Source organism: Ictalurus punctatus, chromosome 27 (assembly GCF_001660625.3).
Source record: "Ictalurus punctatus breed USDA103 chromosome 27, Coco_2.0, whole genome shotgun sequence".
Lineage (NCBI taxonomy): Eukaryota > Metazoa > Chordata > Actinopteri > Siluriformes > Ictaluridae > Ictalurus > Ictalurus punctatus.
In genome coordinates, this window is record NC_030442.2 from 8,720,824 (window position 1) to 8,733,224 (window position 12,401).

Consider the following 12,401-nt stretch of genomic DNA (forward strand, 5'->3'; position numbering starts at 1 on the left):
ATCAGGTTTCACTGTGTGTTTGTGTGTGTTTGTGTGTTTGTGTGTGTGTGTGTGTGTGTGTGTGTGTGTGCGCGTGTGTGTGCGTAGCTGGTGTGGTGAATGATCGATGGCAGTCTGCTGACGCCACGGTCTTGTGCTGATGTTCTGTGCTTATGAGAAAGCAGAAGAGACATAAAGGACCGGGATCAATAACTTGTTCTGAATTATTGATGATCTCTTAAAACAGGCACACGCCCTTGCACGGATTACAGCTCCATGGCTACACCATGCGTGATGTCTCAGTCACAGATATTGCCTTCGGTGTTAATGCTAATTCAAGTGAGGTGAGATGTTCACACAGCTTCACATTTTTTCTTGTCATTGCACATTTTTGAGCTGTAGAAAAGAACTTAACGTTTGAAACATTTACAATAACTCTCCCACGACTACAGCAATAAATATACTGGCTGTATTCATTAATGTACTGAACCTTACAGTGTTGGGGCCAAATGTGTGGCTAAAATCCATTTTCCTTTATAATAAAATATCACAATTCACAAAATTTTGTGAAGTGCAAACTTCCCTAATATTCCTGTAGGTCTTGCATATGTATTTGTGAGTTGTAGGGGTCATTAATGCCCAGGCCTTCTCTCCTTTCCCAGTCCTTATGCTGACTTTATTACAAACAGACCACTCCCATACCAGCCCATATGACTGCAATGGGTCAGCAACAAAAAAAAAAACCCCACAAAACACTAAGGTCAGTAACGTCAGTATTGTCAGGAGAGTGAGTGTCCCAGTGACCAATAGTGGCAGTCAAGATGCTGAGAGAATGTAATTAACTGAACAGCAGCACATGCAGCTGAGCCCATGGTGGCCATTCCAGCCTCTGCCTCTAATCCCAGGGGAGGTAATGAGATGTACATGGTCTTCCAAAAGCCCTATTGTAAATTGCATGCAGAGGGTGCTATTATGAGAAAAGTGAGCAGTAGTTAACACATAAAGCATTTTCCAAAAGTCCATAGAAGGGCTCAGGACAGATAGATACAGTCAACAACAACACTAGAGAACACTGAAATTGGACTGGGGAAAACAAGAAAAAATTCCCATGCAAGACTTCGCAAAAAAGTTGAATCAATGGCTAATTTCAAGCATCAGATTAATTGCCATGCAAAAATCAGATCAAGGGAAGCATCCCTGAAGCAACACACAGAAGTAAACTGAAAGAGTTTTAAGCACCAGCACCCATTTCAAAGCACAGCAAATATATTTACATGTATTATTATTATTATTATTATTATTATTATTATTATTATTATTAATATTATCTGATTTTGCCATTTACCATGTTCAGACTAGATCTGGGGGGCGTGGTGGCATAGTGGTTAGCATGTTTGCCTCGCACCTTTGGGGCTGGGGGTTTAAATCCCACCTCCGCCCTGTGTCTGCCGAGCTTGTGTGTTTTCCCTGTGTTTCAAGGGTTTTCCTCCGGGTACTCTGGCTCCCTCCCCCAGTCCAAAGACACGCATTGTAGGCTGATTGGCATTTCCAAATTGTCCATAGTGTCCCTGTCAAGGGTGTCCCCCGCCTTATGCCCCAAGCTCCCTGGGATAGGCTCCAGTCCCCACAGTGACCCTGTGTAAGATAAGTGGTATGGAAAATGGATGGATAGACTAGGAGTTTATTTTCTGACCTTTGCTGTCATTATGTAGTACCTGTCCTAGTGAGAGCATAACCCTCACTTCCCCTCTACACACAGCTCTATTCTGCTCCTTATGCCGAGACACTGACATTGCTCCACCCTCAGAAGACACAGTCTCCTTTTCCGATCATCTGTTACATGTGGAGGTTTATGATAATCACAGGCTTGTATCTTAATTATGTTCAATCCTTTAAATCCAAGCAAAGCCTGTGTTGTCTGTCTATTCGTGTTCAATAACATGACATCCTACACACGAAACATATGTAGTAAAGGAGAAGACTGAAGTTTAAATACAATATTAATCATATTTGAATATAAAATATTAATGCACAAAGGTATTTCTGTGTAAGAACCAGTCAGAAATTTGTCGCTGCTAGTCAGCTATGATGACTTTGCATCCCACAAAGCATGATTAGTATTCTGGACACAGCATCAGGAAAGGCGGGTGAGTCATACTGAGCATGCTCCGTGCTCCTGCTTCACGTTCCTCATCCTACTGAGACTGAGACTGAGCAGAGAGTCGCTACAATCTCAGGACGGGAGTGAACAAACACACCCTGTCTGGATGAGATTAGATGGGAGGGCAGTAAGAGACAGCAGTGAGCCTCAGTGAAAAGAAGCAGGGTGTGTTCTCTATCCCTCTCACTTCCCCCTACTCTCCTCTTCCCTGTGGACTCATGCTACATCCTGCCAATCTACATGCGTGATGTTTTTATTACTTAAGCTGAGTGGCAGCATATGTCTCAGCTGCCAAAAACGTCGACTAACAAAGTCTGTCTTTTCTGTTTGAATTTCCATCGCTGTCAGTTAACTGAGGCATGCAGGGCTGTCTGGAAGTGAACACATTATGCAGTGACTCAATATCATTTTCTAAATAGTCTTAATTATGGCGATAATTGCTCTGCCAGTTGATCTACTGTACTGCAGCATGACTTTGTTATATAAATAAGTTGAGGTCAATAATCGCAATAATCCTGCCAAGAAAAAATCACACTCTTATAATTACAGTTCTCACATTTTAAAGCAAATAAATTATTACTGCTGTTTAGAAGTTTTACGTAAAAGCGGTGTGCTCTAAAAATAATCACTTGCATAAATGAAACCAAACCAAGAAGTACTCCTCTTTGCTGTTGTCTTGAAAAGCCCTTTACATTTTAAATCATTAAGTAGATATGTAAATGGGCTTGAATAGACAGCTTTATGTTTCAGAGACAGTAAGTGAGCCCAGGAAGTCCACCCTGCCAGGACGCTCATTTAGTATAAATAACAGGACATACAGAAGGATATCTGTGCTTTTGAGCCTCTTCTCTGAAATGGAGTGATGACCTGTGCTCAGGGAGTTATTTGAGATACCAGAAAACTTTCAAGTGATCAGTTTAGTTCAGTTTTCTGTTACTGTCAAAGTAAACCAGAGCACACTGTCAAACTCAATAAAAGGGATTAGATTAGATGTGATGTTGTACGCCGTTAAAAGGGGGTTAAAGGACTCTCAACTCTCAAACAGATTGCGCGTGTGGTTTCTGACACTGTACAACACATCTATAAAAATTTAGCTATTAAAACGGGAACTGCAGAGCTGGAAATCTTTATTAGCAGCCATAATCATGTTCATCCTCAGCACAAAGTTTGCTATCTTTCCGTGCAAGCATCAGACTCAGGCAGGAGGTTTGAAGTTCAAAGGTGGAAAAAATGTGAATGATAATATTGTCCCAATTTAATACAGACTTATTGTAATATCTAACAAAACTGTGTGTATACAAATTTTGTATGTATAATTACTAACCCAAAGTAATTCCTATGAGATCAGTCTGTGATGATTTTGACTAGCTGTTTGTTCAGTACTAAACTGTTAGCTATACATTTTTCTTACTTGTTAGCTGCATTAGCCTTACTGACTACATTTAGAATTTTAAAAAAAAGTGTTCCTGTAAAGCTGGATCCCAGTCCTGAGAGAACGCAACGGAAAGCAACTTTGTCCAAAGAGCTGACTTATCAAACATGTTGAATATCACAGCTGAGATCAATGACACCATTGACCATCCTAGGAACACTGGGAGTGAGGCTGGAATACAGCTTGGATGGGATGCCACTCTATCACAGGGAACCGCACCACGCACACACACACACACACACACACACTCTCACACCTAGGGGCAATTTATCTCACCCAATTTACCTACCAGCATGTTTTTGGGAGATGGGAGGAAACCAGAGAACTCAGAGGAAGCCTTAAAGACCCTGTGAGAACTTTGCACAGACAGCAACCTGAGCTCTGGATCTATCCATGGACCAAAAGAGCTGTGAAATGAAGTTACCCACTATATCACTGTGCCATCTCTTATGTTGATTATAACCTCTTAATGTTTATCACTATATACTGTCCACCCTGTTGGTTCCCTCAGTGCTGCTCATTTACTCATATCCTGTATTTTCTAAAGTTCAGCCAGCCTGTAAATAATTTCTGAACCAGATCTTTTTAAGGTCAGATCTGTAGCTCCAATTTCAGCTACAAACTCAATGCACTCTGAGCAAGAGCAACTCTGGCATCAAGGCCTCATAGCAGTGAGTGTTGGTGGTGCATTATTCCTCTTTATTTCTCCATCTCCTTCCCCTGGCCTGTCCATTAACTGCCTCCTTCACTCAAGTACATTCCACAGAGCAGAGTTACCACATGCAGCCTCCAAACATCACAGAGCGTTGCTATGACACTTTGTATCTGTTACTAACCTGCCTCTGTTCACACTAATTCCTTTGAGACCACCCACACACTATAATTGTGGTTTGTTTACTGCTATTGCTTAAAGTTGATTACTTTATAATGAAGTGTATTTATTAAAATGCATTACATGTATTTAAAGGTGTGTTTATGATTGGTTGACTTTAAAAGACAGACAACTGAAAAAGAGCCTGATCCCTGCTGTCTGGAACGGGGCCTCCAGCGGCGAGCGTGATTGAGTTCTGCTCCAACACTCCTGATGCCTTTACTGTCTCTACTACATATTGATAGAGCCTCATGTGGACTGCATTAATGCAGGCAAAGGGGAGAGAGGAAGAGAGAGCGTGTTAGGGTGGGATTTTGGTGAAAGCAGGCTACCGATGTTTTTATTTATGGGAAAAGAACTGGAGGTGGAAATGATGTATAATTCATCAGGGTACAGCCAAAATGGAGGCGGTGTCAGCAGTCATGAGAGAGATTGAAGGGAAGGCTTCATAAATATTGCACAGGACATAAGGGTTTGTGTGAGGGCATACATGCATCGGTGTTGGTGTTGTTATGCCATACTGTGAAGAGAGTAAATTCAGATTTTAAAGGATTATCCCCTAAAGCCTCATACCTGCTGAGCAGATGGATAAAGTGCTCAGTGCAGCATAGTGTTATTCGCTTCTGCAGTGTCAGGAGTACATGCCCACTAATTGGGTTAAAATCTCATGGTGACAGGTCAGTCTAAATGTAGCACAGCCACACAAATGAATCCATTTTTAAGCTACAAAACCATGAACTCAGCTCAAAACAGAAAATAGAAAGCGCCATTCAATGAAAAGAACTCTGCTCCAGTTTTTACCCAAAAAATAAATATATATATATATATATATATATATATACATGTTTGGAACACCTGAACCACTGCTAATTCATTCAATTCTCCAATCATGTGGCAGCAGGGCAGTGTATAAAATCACATCACACTTAGGGGGAAAATGTGATCTCAGTGACTTGGTGCCAGATGGGCTGGTTTGAGCATTTTAGTATAAACTGCTGGATTTTCACACACATGACAGTATCTACAATTTACACAGCATGGTATGAAAAGCCTTGTTGATGAGAGGAGAGGAGAATGTTCAGGATGGTTTGAGCTGAAAGGAACACTACAGTAACTCAAATAACAACTCTACAATCGTGCTGAGCAGAAAAGCATCTCAGAATAAACAAAATCTCAAACCATGAGGCGGAATGAGCTACAACAGCAAAAAGACTACATCGGGCTCCACTTCTGTCAGCCAAAAAATGGAATCTGAGGCTACAGACGGCATAGGCTCAAGGAAACTGGGCAGCTGAAGGTTGGAAATATGAGCATGCGATGTTTTACCATGGATATTTTAGTTGTTTAATTTATGAAAATTCTCAGAAGAGTCATATAAGCTACTTGATGAAGCAACATTACACTAGCGTTCTCCAAGCAAGCATAACAGTGCCTCAGCATTATTGATCTGACCCAGATCAAAATACACTGCAGATAATAAAACAACCACATTAATACAGTAAATCATGTGATGCACAATTCTAGGCAGTTCTTAGGCACTGATGCTGCTGTAGACAGAGAGATGTCTTACTATGATTCGGAAATAGCCTTTTATAAGTTATCATATGTTTTTTCTTCTGGCCTTCAGGAGGCATAGCTTCACAAACACCCTACAAACAAAATCCATCAGCTGACAAGGCTGAGACCGCAGAAAGTGACTTTCTGCTATTAAAAAAAAACAACAACACAAACAACAAAAAACAGCACACTTCTACTGAAGATGGTTTCACAATGAAAACCATATCATGAATCAAAGAGTACAATAGCTATACAATAAAAGTCCCAAACCTTACACCATACTAAATAGTATAGCAAAATAAACAGCATACGGTAATCTATAGACAGTAGACTGTCACCTATTTTTAGAGGTCAGTATGTAATTTAGAACACAGCCATAGATAATATACTAGATAGTCTATTGTGAGGATATTATTATTCAATTATTTTAATGGAAACATTGACATACATAAAGAAACTCTACCAAGAGGTTACAAAAACGTAACAATTTAATAGCTTTATTTATGAAGCAACATCCATGCAGATTTTACAACTCAAAGCGCTTACCAGGTTGCACCTAAAAAACAAATGTAAAGAAAAATAATGTTAAATAAAAACAGATTCAGTAATTTTAATGCAAATGTAAACAAAAATATACTAATGAAAATGGTGTGAAGATCTGAAAATGTATTTCAATGCAAAATGTGATGTGTGCACAATTAATGCAAAGGAATTGCAGAACATAAAAACAGCAAGTAACAAAATAAAGCAAAGCATCGTGGTTTGACAGCCTCAAATAAAAATTAAACAAAGAAATGCAATGTAATGTAATCATACACAGTCTTACAATATGTTAGGTTTAATTAGTCTACTGCTTTAGTTATACTTTGTGCCACCTGATCCTCCTCCAAAATATTTCACATCTCATAAGTGACTGACCTTTCACCTCTGAAGAGAACTGAGCTGAATGCTTGGATTTGAAGAGCCGCAGCTCATTGTCCAAATCACAGACTGTCAGATCGATCTCCCATGAGCGCAGCCCTGTGTGAAAAACACAAAATATAACAAAACATGGGTTCAACGTAACAATGTTTATCTGTCATTTCAGTTATTTGTCACATGTCTTGTTTATCTGTTCTGTATTGGCTTGCAAAAGTATTTAACACGCCTGGAATTGATCAGAGTTGTCTGATAAGCAAATGATAAATATACATTTTCTCCTGTCAGTATTTTTTTTATTGCAAACTCATCTCTTACAATGAATTTTCAAAGTTCACTGTAAGGGAAGTCAATTTTGACAGGAATAAGTCCAAATTAATTATTGTTCCGCAAGTATTTCAAAGAAAATCAAAAATTAAAAAATGCTTGCATACGTATTCAATTCCCCAGGTTCCCAGAAGCTTCAGATGAAAGATCACGTTCTAACGAGGACACAACAGACTTATAATTGGCATTTACCTGTGAAATATTAAAACAGCTTTTATTCTGAACAGAAACCACCTCAGTTGAACTGTCCTTGAAGAAACTGTCATTCTGAAGGAAAGGAGTGAAAATGAAGGCTGATGAACATTCTAAATATGTTAATGATAAGGTAATATAATTTCGTAACTTAAGAATAGGAATACCGTGTAAAATTATATCTAAGAGGCTGGACATCCCAGTAAGCACTGCTGGATCAATAGCAAGGAATTTTAAGCTGCATCACGCCACCCAAGCACTACCTAGAGAAGACCCTCCCTCAAAACAAGACAGGGTGATGGAAACAGTCACTCTGAAGGAGTTACAGAGTTCAGTGGCTGGGAGTGGAGTGAAGGTTCATCAGACAACCATTTCGAGAGCTCTGAATTACTCAGCACTGTATGGGAGGCGTGGCTAAAAAAGAAACTGTTGCTCAGGAGGAGCCATGTAAAAGCAGGAGAGTGACTCAGTGTGGGGTTGTTGTTGGTTTTTTGGGGGGGTTTGTGTGTGATAACACCAAGATGGAGATACAGTATTTGGGCCAGTTTCAAAGTGGTATGTGTGGTCATACCAGAATTAACATCCCGCCTACAGTGAATTATAGAGGCGGCAGTATCATACTCAAAACCTGGGCTTCTTGTCAAAATTGATGAGAGAATGGATGGAGCAAAATACAGTGGATATTACAAGAGAACCTGTCTGAGTCTCCTAAAAAAAAAACCCGAACACTTCACCTTTCAGCAGGACAATGGTCCCAACCACAAAGCAACAAAGGAGTGGTTAAAAACAAAAACAGTGAATATTCTACAGTGGCCAAGTCAAAGTCCAGATCTGAATCCCACTGAGAATCTGTTGCACTGATTGAAAATTGCAGTCAACAAACAATGTCGACCCAACCTGAAAAACCTGAAGCGAATCTGCTGATAGAATGAGCAAAAATCATGACGCAAAAACAGTGTGCAACACTAGTAGTACCTTACCCCGTCAGACTTAAAACTGTTACTGCAGTATGAAGAGGCTGAATACTTATGCAAAACAACATTTATCAACAAAGCTGCAGACAAAATAATCCATTCTGATGGTTTGCAATAAATAAAAAGCTGCCGGGAACAATGTGTAAGTGTCATTTGTAATCCAGATTAATCTATTGTTCTTTTTAAGAGGATTGAATAAGGCACTGTAAGGCACTGTATCTGTCGCATCTAGTGTTTGTACTATTAACATTTCATGATGCAAAAAAGGCAATCCAACTGCAAAAAAAAAAAAAAAAAACTACTTATGAAAAAAAAAAACCCTGTTAGTTTAACACACCATAACATGGTCTTATAACTTCTGTACAGCAAAACACTAGATTATTTCATGCAACAAGTAAGGCACGAAAACACAGCAAAATCACTATGCTTCTCGCTGATTTACAGCATTAAACAGTGTCATTACAAAGAGCTGTTCTTAAAATTTGTGAGAAAAGGGTAGTGTACAGGTACATTTCAATTTACCAAAGGTGGAGCAGTGGTCTTTGGTGTGTCTTTGTGTTACAATTATGTTCCTCTAAGCAGGTACACAAGAAGAACCTGTAAGAGTACCAGCACAGTGTTACCTCTTTAGTGTCTTTTTTTTTTTCTTAGACTATAGGCTACTAATTGTGCACATAGCAGGATGTATATAGCCTATGTTATATATTTATCTAAAGAAAGAGGAAATAACTGCAATGTATTTCCAAAAATAAAGACTTGACACATGCACAAGTCTTCCAACATCTGCTGATCTGCAGTGCACAGCAGGTATGATGGTGTGCACGGTGCAATGAGGGGAAACGTTTGACAGCAGTGTTGCCATATTGCTGTAGTGAGGAAGAAATTAGTCTTGACTGTAATTTACTCGATCACTTTACTGTACTCACGTTATTCTGCCTGTGCTGATTCATGCAAAGCCTGCACGTGCTAACACTGAACTGTGCGGTTTCAATTCTCGGGAAGCGGTCAGAAAACTCACCCTGTTTTATTTGTTCTTTCACTTTGTTCAGCTGATGATCCGCTGAAATGTCCCCAATGACTACAAGCAGATAATATCGCGTGGAGCAGAAAGTCTGACCTACACACAGCTGCTCCTCAGCGCTTACTGCGGCACGAGTGGCTCCCACCTCCGTCTCCATGGCAACAGCACCGCGAGCGACTCGCGATCCACTGCCATTACTATGACAACTGCATGCACGATCTGACTGAGCTAGAGGCGGGGCAAATTACAGAAGGACCAACAGAAGAGGCCTCGACAAAATGAGGCTCTCTGATTGGCGGGCTGAGTGTATGGCTATTTGACGTCGGCAAATTAATAAGAATACATCAATTCCAATTATAACCTGCATATTGCTGTACTAAACTGTATGTGACATACTAGTCTGATTTACAAGGCTACTAGATATATTAGTATGCAGTTGTTTTGCACGTTGAAATAGATCATCCCTGTGTTTAAGTGAGACGTCGTTCATTAAATGCATATAAATGAAGAGAAAAAAACATTTCCGAATGCTTCTGACAAATTTTTGATTAGTCACGTTCAGGCCAATACAACACTTTTCATAACAATACTGCAGTTTAATGTAAATAATAAATAAACAAGCTAAGTAAAACAAACACAAGTAAATATTAAATGAATAAATACTTTTGTAACAACAACAACACAATAATAATAATAATAATAATAATAATAATAATAATAATAATAATAATAATAATAATAAAATAATAATAATAATAATAAAATACACTACATTGTAAATTAAATCACAGTATTGGATAACAAAAAGATAAAATATACATATTAAGAAATTAAAATAATAGCCTAATGTTATATGATACCACTTCACCTGTACCACTTCTACACAGGGTCATGAGGAGCCTGGAGCCTATCCCAGAGAAATTGGGGCACAAGGTAGTGGACACCCTGGACGGGGTGCCAACACATCGCAGGGCACAATCACATGCACATTCACACACTACGGACAATATGGAAAAGCCAATCAGGAACAGGGGCGGAAATCGGAGTACTCGGAGGAAACCCCCGAAGCACGTGGAGAACATGCAAAGTCTGCGCTCCCCAATATTTATTTTATTATTTTATATTTATAAAAAAAATACCTGTAAAAATTCTATCACGTGAAATGCATTACAAATTTTGAAAAAGAATGAGGTTATTAAGATGTTCTTCTGTGTAAGTGGCTCTGTCAGGAGCTGCTCTGTGCCAACTAAAGCCTCAGTGGCTATCCTTGATTTAATTATTACACATTTTTATTTCAAAATGACATTAAAAGGGTTTTAGTCCCTAACAGGACTTTCACAAACAAGCCATGTCCCAATGGCTTTGTGTTGAGTTTCCCCTTTTGTTAAAGACAGCTCTTTATTTCCTAAATCTTCAAGCAGTAAGTGTAACAGGGAGGAAATGTCTATACACATTACCAGATGAGAAAATCTACCTAACATATGCAGATCAACCCCCCCCCCCCCCCAAAAAAAAATAAATAAATAAAATAAAATAAAAAAAAAAATATATATATATATATATATATATATATATATATATATATATATATATATATATAAACACGTATGTATATATTGTTTCTTCATGGTTTTTATACATGAATTTAGCACTCTGTTTCATTTAACAAACATGATTTACATCAACGTATTTATCATCGGCATGGGTTAATATTAACATAAATCAATGTAATGTTGTGTACTGGTATAGGCGACATTTTATTATTTGGATTTCAAATAATCACGCAGTAAAGTGCACCGTTTTCTGTATAGTACAAGTGCTCTGGAGGACCATAAGGAACTCCTGCCCCCTGCTGATAATTTGAGATACAAACATTGAAAAATATAGGAATGGGCCCTATTCCGTTGTACACATTTACCTCGATTATGCTTGAGCTTCCTTTCTCTGTTGTGTTGCTTGCTGCTGCACAACAGTGTCCCCTGGTTGCTGCTGAAATAAGACCGATATGAATCTGTATGTATATAGCCTACAGTAGACACTGCCCTCCCCTAATATTGGCACCCTTGGTAAATATGAGCAAAGAAGGCTGTGAAATTTTTTATTTTATTTTATTTTATTTTTTAACCTTTGGAACTTTTGTTCAAAAAAGTTCCTGCTCTCCTCAGATAAATAAACCACCTTTGAATGTTATTTTTGTTTGTTTTAACAACTTGCACATTTAATTCAGCTTACTAACAATTTTAAGGCAGGCTTTCTTACTCGATTCAGACTAGCCTGGGATTTATATACTGAGCCAGCCTTCAAAAAGCATTCACCACTGCTCCCATCCTGGAGAATTTTGACCTGATGCTTTCTTTTATTGTTGATGTTGATGACTCAGAGACAGGAGCAGGAGCAGTGCTCTCTCAGGGAGAAACCCCAAAGCTCCACCTAGTAGCATTATTCTTCAGTAACGCAACTATGATATCGAGAACAGAGAGCTCTTGGCTGTAAAGTCATACTTGGTGGAATGGCACCACTGAATTGAGGCAGCTAAGCACCCTTTTGTCATTTTTACCATTTTTACGGGCCACCACAATCTTGTATTAGCCAGGATCCAAGAATACAGCAGCAAATGCTTGTTCATGCATACTCTCTGATGTATTCCAGACGGAGACCCCAGAATCCATACTTCGTGAATCATGCTTTGTTGGGGCTATAACATGTGACATAGGCCAAGAAATAGTCCACCATGAGGAGAGTCATCCCACACCTCTGCAATGCTCAGTCACAAAAACATATGTGCTACTATATCTCTGAGATACTGTAAACTCATAACCTGTGTGCAATCATTTCCAGCCCCAAGCCTTACAGGGGAACATGTTTATCCCATCCATTTTCTGTACCACTTCTCCTACACAGGGTCACGAGCAGCCTGGAGCCTATCCCAGGGGACTCAAGATACAAGGAAGGGGACTTTAATGTGCTCA

At 39.1% G+C, this 12,401-nt stretch overlaps 1 protein-coding gene across 1 annotated transcript in view; it reads right to left on the reverse strand.

Moving 5' to 3' along the window:
• The window catches only part of map1aa (microtubule-associated protein 1Aa), a 28,489-nt gene extending 18,858 nt beyond the window's left edge, over window positions 1–9,631 (reverse strand). The window contains exons 1-2 of the mRNA XM_017458663.3: window positions 9,430–9,631; window positions 6,919–7,020 (exon numbers count right to left, since the gene is read on the reverse strand). Coding sequence (XP_017314152.1) covers window positions 6,919–7,020; window positions 9,430–9,589 — 262 coding nt within the window. The 5' untranslated portion in view covers window positions 9,590–9,631. The remainder of the gene's footprint in view (window positions 1–6,918; window positions 7,021–9,429) is intronic.
• Between the last annotated feature and the right edge of the window lie 2,770 nt (window positions 9,632–12,401).